The sequence below is a fragment of the Falco rusticolus genome, chromosome 1 (genome assembly GCF_015220075.1).
Source record: "Falco rusticolus isolate bFalRus1 chromosome 1, bFalRus1.pri, whole genome shotgun sequence".
Lineage (NCBI taxonomy): Eukaryota > Metazoa > Chordata > Aves > Falconiformes > Falconidae > Falco > Falco rusticolus.
Window position 1 is genome coordinate 3219236 of NC_051187.1, and position 16279 is coordinate 3235514.

A 16279-nucleotide genomic window follows, 5' to 3' on the forward strand; every position below is an offset into this window, starting at 1 on the left:
TGGTCAATGTGCTTTCAGGACATTTCCTGCCTCTGCACCTCCCGCTGCAGGCAGCCAGCAGCTCTCCCAGTGACGGGAAGGCTCAGGCAAGGACAGCAAAATCCAATAGATCAAAATTAGTGGTGGGGAAATCACAGGAGATGCATCAAGTGGCGCCAGTGTAGAGACAGCCAAGGATCAATGATAATTATATGCTAAATTATCCAGAGCATTTGTAGGTGCCTAGAATGGTAGATATTATGCAATTTTTATATAGCATGGAGAGTGCTTTTTAATTACTTGCACATTGCAAAATGCTCTTCTGGCATTTGCAATAAGCTCAGTGAAAACAGCCATTTTACTAAAACAGTTTAGGGATTCTGTGATTCCTTGGATATCCAAGAATTAGGGAAGAAGCAGTCCCTGTTGTAGGTAGCCTCAGTACCTGGGAGAGGGCATGTCTGAGGTTCAGATGGAGGTGGCCTTGTCTTCACACCTCCATGCTCCTAACTGGACATGTCTGATCCCTCTCAGATCATGTACTATCAGCAGGCCATCATGAAGTCCAGAGTGAAATCTTCTGTCTCTCTCCAAGGGTAAGTCCTGATTTCCTTCTGTCCACATGTTAATTAGTCTTCAGTGCTTATCTCATGAGATGATGAGGTTATCTTCTCCAGCAGCTGGTGACTCAGTCAGGGGAATGGATGTGGTGGCCACACGCAGTGTTGTTTGTGCTGTTCGGGCCGTGCCATTGCCTGGGCCAGGAGGCGCAAGGCAGAGGAGGGATCAGAGTCCCAGTCATGATGAAGAGGCTCCCTTGGAGCTAAGGAGAGGATTGCTGTGAATGTCTGCCGAGCAGCACCAGCCTCTTGGTTGAGATGCCCTATGAAATCAAGAGATATTCAGACTGGTCAGGGCTGGACCATGATGCCTGGAACTTGGTATATTTCTGTAGTTTGGAAAAGCGGCTGCGTGGAGGCTGCCTTGGGAGGATGCAGCAGTGTGTCTGTCCTGTGCTTGTTCCTGTGAGGGATGAGTAACCGGCGGAGACAGACTGATCCTCCCATTCCTAGTCCCCAGCCTGCTGCGCTGGATTCAGCCCCTGTGTGTGTTCTTGTTCATATAGTGATGCTCACCAGAAGGCAGCAGAGCTAGGGAGATCTCTGGTTATTCTGTGTTAGGAAGGAACACATGCCTCTCCACGAACATCCAAGCAATTAATTAGCAATTCCTCTTCTCAGTGGGGGTATTTCCTGATCAGTTTCTTAATGAAGCCAATTAAGTGCAAAGCTCCCAGTCCTAGCATTAGCCATTAGTGTGTTTGCCACAGGCATTTCTTACCTGGAATCTTAAGTGCTGGCCAGTTGCCTAGAGGTGCAGTCCCTATCTGTTTTACATAGTCATTGCCACCCAGAGATTCATATCAAATCTAAGATAAACTAGATGCTCAGCCTGTTCCCTGGGAGAAGGCAGTCGAGGATGAATGAAATTGGAGGAAGAGTCTGGGAAGCACTGCTGTCTTCTGGCGCCTTGCAAGTTGTGGTTCTCAGCAGTTCTGCTCATTTCATCTGTCACTGACTCCCAGGTCACTTAAAACTCTCTTGCCTCAGTTTTCCAAACTCTGAACTGGAGCTGGGGACACCTGGCTGCCTTCAGGAATTTTTTTGGTACTAAACTGTTTGGCAATGGAGCTTTTCATTCATTAGTTCTAGTCTTCTGACAGGATAATGCCTATCACCTAGATGAAAAAAAATCCTCAGGAAATTTGGGTCTCAGCTGCAGGATTGGGTCCAAATCAAATTATTATTGATGAGGATGTGAGCAGCAACTAGATAGTATGCATGCACCAGAGCATTCCATTGATTTAGGAGGAGCTGCGAGGCACTAATCATTAAAAGGACAGAGCAATGTTACTTGAGTTGACAGGTTTAGATTTGTAGCCTGATTAAAATATATGGATTGGAGTGAATTATGCAGGTGCTGAATGCCTTGGCATTTCCAGTGAGAAGATAGCATCGAGGACTTCTGTGCCAAACCTATGGTATGCTTTGTGCAGTAGCATTGGATAATTGCAGGATGTGTGCCAAGGTGCCTGTTAGCAACGGGCCCTTGGACAGTGCGCTCCAAGCTTTGAGCACATGAAAGCAGTTTGGCCTGGAAGGAATTTTAAATGCAGAAACCAGATGATTTTTTTCAAGAGTGAAAAAGGGAGGAGAAATCTAAAATTCCAGGACGTTAGTGAAATCCGTTGTAATTACGAGTCTGGCCAACTTAGAAGGTAGAAGTGTTTGTCTGGTTCCTGCTAGGATAGAGACATTTTTGCTTCATGCCAAGCCCTCAGAGTCATTTGCAGAGGAATGAGCTGTGCGGTAGGTGAGCAGAGGAAAGGAGAAGCCTGGATGTGCCCTCAGCGCTCCCTCGCCTCTCCTGCAGCTCCCTGGGCGCTCCCACGCCCCATGGGAAGGCTGTGGAGAGCCCACCCTCAACAAATACAGCACTTGCTTTCCTTTTCTCTGGCACTTTCCTCTCTGTAATGTGTGGCATAGCACGGCACAGGATCAGGCCTGGAGAAGGAGGCAGAAGGCATTTGGGGGTTTAGTCCCGCTTTCCTTGAAATGAAGAGGCAAAAGGAGGTGATGGAAGAGAGTCTTGTATATACCTGCACTTGAACTGACAAAATGACTGCTTTGAAAGACAACCAGGAGATTATTGTTTGGGAAATGGAAAAGATGAACTGAGCTAATGAATCAATTTTTCTAGGAAGGCAGGGGCTACACTGCAGGTCCCTGTGCTGATAGGGCTGCACCTCTGAAGATACCTATCTATGGTTGGTGCAACCACTTATTTGGTTGTAGTGGGGCTGGCTGCAATTCTGCCTGCAAATTAGTATTTTGATTTTGTTGGATTTGCTTGCAGGCTTGTGAAGTACTCTGAGCAGTTTCTCTCCAATGATCCTATCCTGTCTGGATGTCTCCCCAGCAACCCCTGGGTAACAGATGACACTGAGTTCTGGGATCTCAACTCAAAACTGTATGTATTGGTATGCTTTTGTCAGCTTGTGGTTTACACTGGCCTTTATGCTGATAGAAATCAGAAAAGGGAACTGCTGATTTCAGTGTGATATCTAGTCTCTGATCATAAGCAGGGAAGCAATTCCCTTTCTGACATAGCTTGGCCATGCTAAAGAAACTGTCTCTTGGGAATACTCCGTGCTGAACTTCCAGCGTTATCTTCCTCAAGTGGAGCCTGCCTTAACATGACAGAAATTCCTAAACTCATGATGGAAGTATGCGCTCAGCCCCTGCTGAGTGGGTCTAATCCTCCCCTTGCGTGAGTCTAGTCCGCTTTTCCTAGCACAGGAATGGAATATGACCAGTTACACTCAGGTGTAGCCCTTGGTTTAGCATTAACATTGCTAAATTAGGTGCTGCCAATGGTGTAGCAATTCTAGGTTCAACTACTGGCCCTTGGTCTTTGCACACACCCCAGGAGAGAGTTTGGGCTGGAGGCACATACTGGGAGTCCATCCTTTCTCTGAGGTCTCCCTTGGATTTCCATTCAGATAGTGTTTGCTAATTATACAGTGGCATCTCTGGGCTTGAAGCTTACAACATATTACTGGTTCTCATTTGAGACTGGCAATCCTGTTAGACTGATGGTATCCCATTAGACAGCCCCAAAGGATACTTTCACAGAATGCCGTTATAAGAAGCAAAGCTTTGGGCAGCAATCAGTGCCTCCTCCAGAACAGAACTGAGCGAAACCTGCAGCAAAGCTGGGCTGTCATTGCAAGAGCAGTGTAAATCTGAGCTAAATCCTCATCCCACTGTGTACCAAGTTGTTTAATTCTGGCTTACTTAGTGGGGGCTGACTTCAGGAGCTCATTACAGCATTCTGGAAAACAGGATAGTGCTGAGAAGTCCCTTGGCATTCCAGCAAAGGGCATTTTGGTTTTAATTAATCTGCCAATTAAGTGGGCGACTTGAAACTGGCCATGCTGTTTGTTTTCAACCTGTGCAGAGTGGAAGTCCCCACCAGAATGCGTGTGGAGCGATGGGCCTTCAATTTCAATGAGCTGATACGAGACCCGAAAGGTCGGCAGAACTTCCAGGTGTTCCTGAAGAAGGAGTTCAGCGGTGGGTCTGCTGTGTCTCTGTCTTTCTCCCTGCCTGCGCTACAGAGCGGTGGTGGAAATCCATGCCTTTGCAGTAGGTGCTGTGAGCCGAGACGATGACAAAGTCGCACAGTAAAGGCAGTAGAAGTGACTTTGGAGGCGATGGCTTTGCAGCCAGTGCATGCAATACCATCTAGTGGCACAGGGCACAAAATACAGCCCAGGGCACTCCCCGCGTGTGGGGATTGCTCCCAGGCGAGCTGCAACTGGCTGAATTCGCAAGCTCGCTTAGGTGTCAACGAGCAGAGAGCAGGGGAAAGCTGTATTCCTCCTTCAATCCCAAGGGGATTTTCAAGGTGGTTGTAAGAACTGCAGAGACTGAATCAGGACCAACGCACTGAGTCAAATACATTCAGTTTAGGAGTTAATAAATGGGATTGTGTTTTTCTCAGTCTCGCTCTCTGCTGACTGCATCCCTGTTACGCAGGAGAGAATCTGAGTTTCTGGGAAGCCTGTGAGGATCTCAAGTATGGAGACCAATCCAAGGTCAAAGAAAAAGCAGAAGAGATTTACAAGTGAGTGTGATGATTGCAAAATTTCTTGATTTCTTAAGCTCTTTGTACATGAATCCCATAACCTTCTTCCACACGTTGTCATTCTCCGCGTTATTTATTCCTGAGACTTTTCTTTGTAAGCTCTCATCAAATGTGACTGTCCAGTGTCCCTATGTAGGAAATGAACTTGTGAAGATGAAAGCCTAAGTACTGTTTTGTTATATAGTTACTTTTCCTCTCTGTTCTCCACTATTACGTTTAGGTCTTAGCATGTAATCGAGAGGTGTGGAACAGCAGATATCTTGGGGCTGCCACGAGGAGAGTGGAGAAGCCCTTTTTGCTTCCAGTGGGCTCAGATTTGGTTTATATTGTGTGTTAACAGGGCAAGAGGAAGTGACTACATGTTGTAGTGTTGAAGAGGAGACTGACTGCCCAAAATCAGGACAGCAGATTGTAGTGGGGAGCTGAAGGGACTTTTCCTTTCATGCACAGACAGGAATCTCCAGGAATTCTCCAGCTGTTAATGGCAGTGTTGATTCCTTCTCGTTGCAGGCTCTTCCTGGCTCCGGGAGCAAGGCGCTGGATTAACATTGATGGCACAACAATGGGCATCACTGTCAAAGGCCTCAAGCACCCTCATCGTTATGTTTTAGATGCTGCTCAGACCCACATTTACATGCTGATGAAAAAGGTTTGTTATTTGTTTCCAAAGCCTTAAGGGGATTCCAGTCCTCTGGGCCTTTCCGTGCCTTTGTGTGCTATCAGCTGTCACTTTCAAGTGGCCTTTGTTTGAAAATCCTTCGAATTTGCTGACTTTAGCAAGCACTGCTTCAGGTCTTTGTATTCTGCTGCTTCTTCTTCCCTCTAAGGCAGCTGTGCCCAGGGTGGTGGAGGTCAGGTGTCTGCTGGAAGTCCTACTTTCTAAAATACCAGCTTGGTCACCAGCTCGTTCAAAGCTTGAACAAATCTTTTAACTTGACTCGGTTAGTACCACTCTGTGCCGCATCGACTGGATTTCAGCAGTGGATGGGAAAGGTAGTAGCAATTGTGATGTAACTGCCTGAGTTTTGTACCAACAGCATTGGCAGACATGACCCATCTTAAGTTTTACCGAGTTTTTTCACACATTTTTCTGTGGTTGTGTTTATGGACACCCTTTTTTAGGTTTGACTGATGCAGCGGACTGTGGGCTGCTATCAGCATACAGTATGTCATGGCTGTCATTAGATCCTGGTAACTACAGATAACCTGTAACTCCTCCTTATGAGTGACACAAAATACACTTAGCCGGAAGGAGTATTATGGGCCAGAGCAGCAGCTAGTGCATGTTGACACTGAAAGCAGCAGAGCTGCACTGGTTTTCACCAGTTGCTGAAAAAGGTCCGGCTCCTGAAACATAATCACGTTGCCTCCCAATGACTGTGAGACACCGCTGGCTTGGGCTAAGCTCTGTTCAGACCTTTTGGTCTGGGTCTTACCTGGGAAGCTTTATTGTGAGATGGAAAATCCTGGGAGTTTTACACCAAGATGAAAGGGTATTGGTTTAAATAGCTACATTTGCCTGCAAGATATAAAGTCCCTTGGGCTGCTGGGGGAGATTATCCAGTTCCCAGCCTCCCTGGCTCCTGAGCAGTTGTATTTGGTGGTGATTTTAATAAGGGTGTTTGCAGCCCATAACTACCAGTTTCTCTTTTTTTTCTCCTAGTAGGACTCCTATGGCCGCTATTTAAAGTCTCCAGTATACAAGGAAATGCTGGCCAAGGCTGTTGTGCCACAAGAGACTGTCAAAAAAAGGCAAGTGAAACTGGATGTAATTGTGGGGTTTGTTTTTCTTGTAGCAAGGGTAGAAAAAGCCTGGGTTGCAGCAAAATTACTATGATTTAGACGTTTGTTTAATGAAATAAGATTTTTCACTAAGAAGATGCCTTGCTTTGGGACTGATTGTGCTGTTTATTTGTGAGCCCTTTGGAAGCGCCTTGTGTGCAGTCAGGATCAACTTGACAATTGCTTGGCTGCCTTGTCTGTTGGGTCTGTTCAGAAAGGCTGTGATTGTTGAATTAATGACAACTCCTTTCCTGGAAGGAGAAAGTGCTGTGTACTGGGCATGGGAAAACTCCTGCCCACAAAACACAGGCTGCCGAGGAGACACAGAGCCACTGCAGGGTCCTCCGTGGGTTCTGCTCAGCTCTGCCCGGACAAAGCTGCTTGCCCCCTGCAAGGCGAAGGTGACAGGCAGCCACATGGGAATAAACAGCATCTTACTTGTGAGGGACTGCTGGCACAAGGTAGACGGCGTTAGAAGCAGCAGGCTTGAAATGGCTCTTTCCCAATCAAGAGTTTGAAGTGTAGTTGCTTCTTAAAGCTGAGTGTACAAGGTCATAGCGAGCCTGGGTGGTGTGCTTCTTTCTCTGTTCCTCTTCCACTCATCAACCTAGCAAGCAAGAAAGAGGAATCATGGACTTTCACGCTATTGTTTCATCTAAAGCGCATTTCAAGTCAGTGGAAAAAACCCTCCTGCTGACTTGCCTGGGGTTTGGTTAGTTTTTCCCTGAGCCACACATCACAAGATCCCTGGTAGATGCTGGTTAATCCTGGCGACTAGCTTTGTGTTTATCAGTGCTTGTTCTGGACACTCAGTGGTCAGCATCCTGGTTAAACTAAAGAGCTAGTACCTCATCCAGAGGTGGCTCAACACTTGTTTCCCCTGCTGCCGGTGATGGCTTTGCTGCAGCAGGTAGCAAGTGGGTTTTTGGGGTATCATATCACAGGCACCAGAAACGCCTATACTGGTCCCTATCTTGATCCTCTGAAAGCATTAGAAAAAATTCCACTCATGGCAGGTGTTTGGCTTCACACTGAGAGTTACGTGCAAACACGACAAAAGGAGTGAGGTACCGGCCATCTCCTGGCCCTGGAGTCACTTACGAGGACCAGGACCGCCTGGATGCTTTTAGCAGTTCTGTAGCTCATGTGTGGGACCGTGTCACTGAGTCCTACTTTGAACCACCTCATCCACAATTGCACTTCTTTGTTTTTGTGCAGGTGACAGTGGCACATGTCTCCGTGTCTGAGCTTGCCCTCCTGGTAAATTTGCTTACTGGGAGTGAGTTTTTGGTGCCTTTTGACTTTTCAGTAACACCCTGCTTCTTTCACTCCCTCTCTGCCCAGCTCCCCTTTCCCGTTCAGACGCCGTCACCTGCGCTCCAGCCCCAGCCCCATCATCCTGAGGCAGCGGGAGGAAGAGGCCAAAGCCAAAGAAGCCGCCGCGACTGTGGACATCACGCAGGTCATGAGCAAGCTGGACCGCAGGAGCCAGCTCAAGGAACCTCCCAAATAGGCTCTGAGCCCCGCAGGGCACAGCCCAGGGAAAAGACAAGCCGAGCTGGTGTTGAGCTTTGTCTCCCCTTCCTGAAGGTGTCAGTGCTGCTTTAGGTTTGCAGGCCGGCTCTGCCAACAGCCTGCTTCCGCACGTTGCCATGGCTTCTGGAGCCGCGGATGTCGCTTCCCAGGCAGGTTAGGCATGGGAGTGCTGGTGGAGCCTGGCTGCTGGCTGTGCCGGACTCGGGGTGCAGGGCCCGGCTCCCTCCCTGCACCCCTCGGAGAGGAGGGGGTGCTTCCTGGGTGCCTCGAGCTCCCTGTGGAGGTTGGGTGGCCCAGCTGCCTCCCCCTGCCTCCTGTTCCTCCAGGAGGTGGGGTGGCACAAGGCAGTGTAAAGCTCAGCTGTCCCAGTCCTTTGGGTTCAGGTCCTTGTGACCCCGCAGGGAGCAGGGTGAGGTGGCCCACCTCGGAGTGCGTCCACGCTGGTGTCCATCCTCTCAGAGGCGTGCGTGCCCTCCCAAGGGGTGTATCTTGGCCACCCACTGAGAGGAGTACACTCCTCACTTCAGGTATCCTGCATCTCCTAGCCAGTGCAGCGGAGCCAGAGGCAGATCTTGAGGGTAATCTTCTTGTGAGAGTGGTAGGATGAGTGTTTCTGAAGGTTTAGATGACCCTTTGAATTTTGATGATGCTCACAAGTGCCCCTGGGACATAGGAGATCTCCCCCGTGACTCCCCTGCACAATGAGGTAGGTGTGCAGGTGTAGCAAGCCATTGCTCACAGGAACCTGCAGGAGGGCTTGAGAGACGCAGCCATGGCTTTGTGTTTCTTTTATCAAACCTTTCCTACCTCTTGTCTTGTCTTTTTCCTGCTCTTCTATTTTCTGTTGTTAAAAAAACCTAACGGGGTACTTCCAGCTTGTAGCCCAGAAGCAGGGAGGAACCAGGGTAGAGGTGTTCAGAGCTGATTTCAGCTTTAAGTAGTGGTATGTTTTGTGTGTGTGTGTTTTTTTTTTTTTTTTTTTCTTTTGCTCTTTAGAATGAGACAACCTAAAATACTACCTTAGTGCTAAAGAGCTCAGGGAGATTCCAGGCTTTGTTGGGAAACCAGAGTGTCACTGGACCAGGCCAATGATAACCAGAAGTGAGAAGATTCCTGCAAAGCCCAGTAGAGGGAATTGGGGGGCAGAAAAGCTTTCTTGTTTGTTAAAACTTAGAGGAAACAGAGGAACTGGGTGGGAAGCACTGAGATCCAGGAAGCTTCTTTACTCTGGTTTGTATTGTACCAGCAGTAAGAACAGATGATACGATTTTAGAGGAAATGGGAGGTGGAGGAAGCTGGATGTGAGTGGGAGCCCTCAGGTACTGGGGTGCATGCAGACCAGCCCCTTGTGAGCAGGCAAGATAGTCAGGCAATAGCTGTTCCCCCACAGCTTTGAACAGCGATTCTAGCCCTCCCGGTGTGTGTTGTCAGGAGGAGGAATCGGGGCTACCTGGTCTGATCTGGTATCACTGCAGAACTAGTCTCCTTTGCTTTGCAGCTGAGCTACGGAGATTTTCTTGACCTCCATTGACCTAACGGTGATAAACCTTCTTAGAGGAATTGAAACCAAGTTGCATGAGTCTTTTGCTCAGATGCCCTTATTCCCAGTGGGAGCAATGGCAAATTTTGCAATGCTGTAAGGGTGAGCGGGCTCAGACTGTAATTTCTTTTGAATTGATGTCTAATACTGAGCAGCATCAACCTACCTTGACATAAGAGCACTGAAAGATACTCAGGAATGTAGCAGGGTTGGTCCAAAGCTACTTGGATGTGATGAGCTCTGCAGTCTCTTCAGGGTTTGTTTAACAGGGAGCACTGAGCATGCTGGGACTGCCAGTATGTAGTAACATGAGGAAGATCAAGTCAGAGTATAAATAATAAATAACAAATCTGTGTGTTCCAGTCAGTCCCTCTGATTCTACTTCTATTTTGTCTGCAGCTCTGCTTTTTATGTTCCCTCTATCCATTCCTTTCTCTTGATTTTTCATCATCTCAGCTTTTCATCGTTGTCCCCCTGATGTGGGTTAATGCTGCATGCTCTGGAGTCACTGTGCTTGTGAAACACCAGGCCTGCACTTGCAGGCAGAAGCTGGCTCTGTTCTGCTTAGAGGCTGAATAAGCTGGCATGACCCAGCGTACCGCTCCTCGGTCCCTTGCTGTTCGGTCCCTGAAGAGGAAGGTCGCTGGTACAAAGTGTGACCATGGTACAAACTGAACCTCACTTTGTGCCAGCCAAGAAATTGTTTGTTTCCATTGGAAATCAGAGCAATATGTTGTTTCATTTCTTGGCCATGGCTTCCATGCATTCATCTGTCTAATAAAAATAAATGTAGAAAATGAAAAAAGAACAAAGTTCATCCTTCTCTGTCTTGTCTCAGTGTGCTCACCCTTCACTGTGTCATCTTTCTGCCATGCGTGCATACATTTTCTCTGTGTTCCTCCACTCTCAGTGCTTCTCTTAGGACACTTGAGCTGCGTTTCATTTCTGCTGGGAATGAGTCCTTGGGAAGCAGGGTGGGGGGCACCCCGGCATGCAGCGTGTCCTCTGCTGATGCATCTGTGCTTGGGCTTGTCCTGAGGGCTGAATTAGCTGAGCTGGAGACTTCACAGCACCAGCCAGGGACACTGGGGGCTTCAGCACAAGATGTGGCTTCTTGTATTATCAGTCGTCAGGGTTTGGAGCTCGGTGTCCTATTTCTTGGCCGCCGCGGCAGCCGGCACAGTGGTGCTTTGGGTATGACATGGTTATACCATTCATAACCAAGATCACGTTCTTGGGGTAACAGACTCCTCCGTGCCTAGAGCTAATTGTTGTAAGGAATGAGTCAAGCTGGTGTCTCCTACAGTGTCATAGCGCGTGTGGGGCCGATCTGTCAGCACCGCTGAGGCTGGTAGCAGCGACCCCGTTGCTTTCCACGGGCAAATTGTGACACCTCCGCTCTCCCGCTGCGGGGGAGCAGGGAAGGGGACAGAGCTGCAGGAGAGGGGGGCACTGGCCCAGGCTTGGCCAGGGTAGCCATCGGCTGCCTCCCAGCTCAGCCCTGTCTCTCCTGGTAGCAGCTGGCCCTTCTCCTCCTGACGAAGCCTGGGGAGGCCAGGCCAGCCTCCGGCATGCTGTGCCCCGGGGCCTGACCGAGCCTCTCTCCTTTTCCTCCCCGCAGCCATCCCACCACACCTCCCGGGCCCCCCGCCCGGCTGTCTACGCTGGCACCAACACCCCGCCATCGCTGCCTGCTGCCTCCCCCGGCCCCCCGGCCCAGCCCCACCGCGCCGCCTGCCCCAGGCCCGCCAGCGAGGCCCCAGGCGGCGCCCAGCAGCAGCCCGAGGGGGCCGGCCCCGGCCCCTTCCCCTCCGCTGGTGGCAGGTCCCGCACGGCCGCCCTGTCCTTCGGCCGGTTCCTGAGGAGGGGCTGCCGGGCCTCGCCCGTGTTCGCCGCGCTCTCGCCCAGGTGCCCGGCCGTGCCCCACGGGAAGGTGCAGCCGCTGGGCGAGCGGGAGCGGCGGCTCCGGCCGGACGCTGCAGCGGTGAGCAGGTAAGCACCGCGCGGGCACCTGAGCCCCCGTGCAGGGCTCGCCTCCGGTCCCGTGTCCGTTTGTACGTAGAGGTTGAAATGGCGCCAGCTGAGCCCGTTAAAGTGGGCCTTGTGCTTCGTATTGCAGTCAGCTGCTGCCGCCCCCCGCCCCGTGCGCCGCTGTTGGGGCTGGTGTAATGGCGGCTGTGGGAGTGGGCACCAGCCCTGCGCCTCCCTGGCGCCAGGCGAGGCAATGGAGGCGCTGCACCTCCCCGCCGGCCCCAGGGAGCTGCGGGCCATGAGGCTGCTCGGGGTACCTGTGGCATAGCCAGGGACGTGGCCTCTCCTTCCCCCTGGGGACGCCAGGCACCTGCACTGGTGTCCCCCTGCAGCCGTGCCACCCCTTGCCCGCGTCCCCGAGCCCCACGCGCTGGGGCAGGCCGGAGGAGGTGATGGCCCCTTGCACGAGGCAGCCCCAGCTCGGCATGAAGTTATGTTTCTCCCCACATCAAGCACCTTCATGGGCTGTGGGGCCTTGCGGCACAAGCAGCAGAAGCTGTTTGACCAATTTTGTTATTTTGGTGGCTTTGGAGATGAGCTCCAGATCTTTGCACCAGCAAAGATGGTGAGATGCTCCGGTACTGGGGGGCAGGGCCCCCGTACACCCTGAGAATGTGGCCAGCCCGGCTGATGGTGCCGTTCCTACCGTTGCATCTCAAACCCACCACTGGCGTTGGTGCTGCCTGCCCCAAATCGTGGCCAGGCCTCCAAAAGCATCTCTTCCCCTTGGCTCCTTGCACCTGCTCCCCATATTGGATGTGGTTTTTGATGAGAAACAGGCAGGAGGCCACACCGGTGGTTTCTCTCTCCTGCACTTACACCTTCTGTTTTGCTTTTGAGTCCTGAATTTGGCAAACCGCTCGTACGTTTGTGTTTGTTCTCGAGCATTGGTTCAGGTTTGGTTTAGTGGTTTGAAAGTCAGAGGAGACACAGAAGTAACAAGGGAGGAGAAATCCTGAGGGGGATCGTGAACGTTTGTCCTGCCAGAGCAGGATGTGTATTCATATTCATATTCATAATCTGGGGATTTGTTGCCTGGAGAGACTGTCACTGTTGAAACTAAATCCTGGCCATGTCCCTCACCAAGAGTAACATGTCCTCAATCTCTTTTAATCCACCTTTGCTGGTGACCAAGTGGACGAGTCCACGTTATAAATTCAAAAGCATAAGTCTGAGGGCTCCTGCTCCACCTGGCTCTGCGCTCTGGCTGTGCCAGAGCTGGGTCACACAGCAGTTTTGCTTCAAAGGGCTGGGAGTGCACATTTCCTTCGTTTTCCATCTCTGCAGGCTTGTGCCCAGGAGTTTTGCTTTGGGATCTGGGGTTTGAACAGTGGAAAACTCAAAGCCAGACTCCATGCTGCGTGTTCGCTGTCTCCGAGCGCACATCAAAAAGTGCTGTATGCGTGATGAGTTTTTATTTCACAACACAGCTTCTTCCAAATAAAAACGGATGCTCCTTTGGAGAGCCGGATCTACCCCATAGACTCTGAGGAGGGAGAGGACAACCGCCACCGAGCTTGTAAGGACTCTGCGAAGGAGGTGATCTGCCCGTGGGAGAACCCCGCGGAAGAGGGGAGGGCTGGGTAACGAGCAGCCCAGACACGGACGCTCTCTCCAGGCCTGAGAGCACAAGGTCTGCCATGTACAGCTCGGTATACGTGCCGCGGTGTGAAGAGGCGCGTTACGGCCATCCTTTAGCATCAAGGAGGCTCCGGCTCTGCAGCTAGGAACGGCGGACCCTGCCGTACCCATCTGCTTGTGGTTCAAGAATCTGAAGCATTTCTGGACTGGTTTTCTTGGCTGTCTTTGGTATATTCTGATCTGTTCATTACAAACATCTTGATAAATGAACCTCGTTTCTTGCCTTACAGCAGACGGAGAATTTATGTGTGTGTATATCCTGGGAAATAGCGTCTTATCTGAACTACTTGCTTGGCCATGAGGTGTCAGCACACTGTACACAGCACAGCTGGAGCAGAGCTTGCAGGCATTTTTCAGAGTAGGACTCAGACTTCAGTGCCAAGTCTGGGGCATGTTTGCGCCCCCAGCTTGGGTCCACCTCTTATTATTACTATTTTTTTTTATTTTAAAGCAAGTTCATTAAAAGGTAGCTAATTGCTGGGGAAGGTAAATTGAACCCCTCGCGAGAAGCTGTGTGCCGAATGGCATAGCATCGTTCCTTAATCCAAACCAAAAATGATCCCAAAGAGCAAGCAGTGCAGGAGAAGAGCAAAGGCTCCAGAGCAGTTCTGCGTTACCTCCCGTGTCCCTTCTGTGGCCTCTCGGTGCAGGGATGGGTTTTGAAACCATGACTTGAGCTGCACCCCGGCAACACCTGGGAAGATCCAAACCAAACCTGTGTTGGTGTTTTGGACCTCCCCAGACACAGACTGGTGCATTGCCACAGTCTTTACTCGTGTTGTTATCAAGAGTGTTAGAGCGTTGCTTTCCCTATGTCGTGTCAGTGTTGAAGATGGATTTTTGTTCACACTTGGAGGGTTTCCTAGATGTGCGTGGTGTGGGTCATCATTCTGTAATTTGTCCGTGTGGCCTGTGACTTTTGGTGTTGTTATTTTGCACTTTCTAATTGTAAACAGAGCTTTGCATGTGTGGCTGACATGGTTCGTCATGCCGATTGCTACTGTGGGATTTAGTCTCTCCTCCCACATGCTCAGTGGTCCCCATTTCCCCCTGGTTGGGGATGACACTTCTCACTACAGGGCAGGTCGGGAAAACCAAGAGGCTGTTTCTGTTTCCCAAGTCTCTTTCCCAGAGGAGCAGGAAGCTGCACTGCCCCAAAGCGAAGGTCGAGCGGGAGGGTGCTGGCCCGCGCCGCCTGTGATGTTCCCTCTGTACAAATGCGTGCCTGCTTGTGCTGGCTTTGCTTTGTGGGAAGGATCAGGCTCTGCTCTGGCAGTCACTAGTGGTGGCCACCTGTTACTCAGGAGAGACAAGTGTGGTGTCTTTTGCGATTGTTTTTGTTGATATTGTTACTCAGCTGCTCCTGACGAGACACTGGTAATGTATAATCCAGGCAACACAAAGGAAGACATTGTGATGTGTAAGTTAATAATATCATATGTAATGTTATGTACATATTATAAGAGCTATCCTACTATTAATATTTGTCTCACTGGTTTGGGGTTCCTCCTGTGCACCTCCTTGCCTTCTACTCCAGAGGCCAACAGCAGCCACGGATCAGCAGTGTGTGGCTGGGGCTGGGACGTGGGTCATGCTCCGTGGAGACAGTGCGTGGCGTCACGTGGAACCCCGTTGTCTGTGGTTTCCTCCTCAGCACTGCTGGCGTGCACAGAGCCATGGTGGGCACTCAGCACCAGCTCCCCAGCTGGCTTCCTCACAGCTGTGGCTCCACGTGTCCTCGGCTCGCTGCGGAAGACGCATGCCTTGTCCCGCTTTCACAAGCTGATGAATGCGTGCATTCTCCACGATGAACTCGGGCACTACTCTTTATTTGGTATGTGCTTAGCAAGAGCAACACAACTAGTGCTAACTAATACCCACCTACCATGAGAACCTCTTTGTAGTGGTGTACAGTTTGCTAGCCACAGGGGAGAGGGAACTTGCCAAGAAACCCTTGTCAAAGAGGTGGGTCTCACCCATGCTGGCCCCACTGAGGGGTGGCCGCTTCCTTTGCTGCAAAGAAGCGTGGAGGGTTTTCTAGAAATATCTCCGGGTTTATTTTCAGTGGCCTGGGGTGGAGGCAATCAGCCTTTCCTCTGCAGGCAGAGCTTGGTGGTTGCCGAGTGGGGAGCAGGCTGTGGCTGTGCTGGCTCTCCCGTGGGGCACGCGCAGGCGATGGAAAGCTCATACTCGCTGGTGACCCGTTCTGCTCCTTAGGGAGTGGAGCGTGAAGTTCTCCCCATCTTCGCCAAGGAATCAAATAGTGCCTTGGCCTCATGCTCATCTTCTAAACCAGAGGAAGGGCTTCAGGGTCCAAAACAGGCTGTTCTGTCAGGGCTCGGACACCCTGATGCAATTGCATCCAGACAGACAGGTACATACAAGTCCCAGAGGCCAGCACTGGGGGTTCCCAACATTTATGTCTTCAGGGCACTGCTTTTTTCCGCCACTATCTTCCAACTTGAGGACTCCTACAGTTTTTTTGCCTTGTGGGGGCACAGACCCCTGCGTCATGCATCTCAAGCCCATGCCTTGCTTTCCTTCCTTCCTCCCTTCACCTGCAGACCCCCCAGGTGCCTGCTGACTGCAGGTTGAAAACCGCTGCTCCGGGGGCCCTGGATCCCTCCTGTCACCTCGCTGTGCTTGCACGGTGACATCTGACGATCTCTCCCCCGCTGGAGGCCTGGCATGCCGGAGTCGGGAGCGCTTTCAGCTCTTGCAGTTCAAATCCCCTCGCTGTGCAGGAGCCCATTTAATGCTGCCTGGAGTCACCTGGAAGAATTAGCTCACTGCGGCAACTTAGACATCCAAGGTATTCCGATAATGTGAGGGATGTGTAAGGTTAATGACTGGAAAAAGTGATCGCTCCCTGGGGGCAGTTTCTCAGAAAACTCCCTGCTGCTTGGCTGACAGAAGAAAGGAGACTCCAGCAGCAGCAAGGAAGCCCCGTGCCCTCTCCGCAGCGGCTCTGCTCTCCTGCCCCCCACCGCTGCGGGGGCTTGCGGCTGGCACAGACCCACGGAGCAGCCATGGCCCCGCTCGGGCTCGTCGGTGCTGGAA

At 51.1% G+C, this 16279-nt stretch overlaps 2 protein-coding genes across 3 annotated transcripts in view; both read left to right on the plus strand.

Annotated features, from left to right (window-relative positions):
* The window catches only part of RGS9 (regulator of G protein signaling 9), a 30960-nt gene extending 20596 nt beyond the window's left edge, over positions 1–10364 (plus strand). The window contains exons 11-17 of one of the 2 annotated variants that reach the window (XM_037404973.1): positions 514–575; positions 2896–3009; positions 4000–4115; positions 4581–4668; positions 5200–5338; positions 6356–6441; positions 7816–10364. In XM_037404973.1, the coding sequence (XP_037260870.1) occupies positions 514–575; positions 2896–3009; positions 4000–4115; positions 4581–4668; positions 5200–5338; positions 6356–6441; positions 7816–7984 (774 nt within the window). In that variant the 3' untranslated portion in view covers positions 7985–10364. Of the gene's footprint in view, positions 1–513; positions 576–2895; positions 3010–3999; positions 4116–4580; positions 4669–5199; positions 5339–6352; positions 6442–7815 lie in introns of those variants that run through there. The other variant, XM_037404980.1, reaches the window with a different exon arrangement.
* A 573-nt stretch (positions 10365–10937) lies between these two features.
* Positions 10938–13451, plus strand: LOC119153649 (regulator of G-protein signaling 9-like; the record flags this gene model as incomplete). Its single annotated transcript, XM_037400341.1, has 2 exons — positions 10938–11539; positions 13009–13451. Coding segments are annotated over 2 exons (759 nt in total), but the record flags the coding sequence as incomplete, so codon positions are not given.
* Between the last annotated feature and the right edge of the window lie 2828 nt (positions 13452–16279).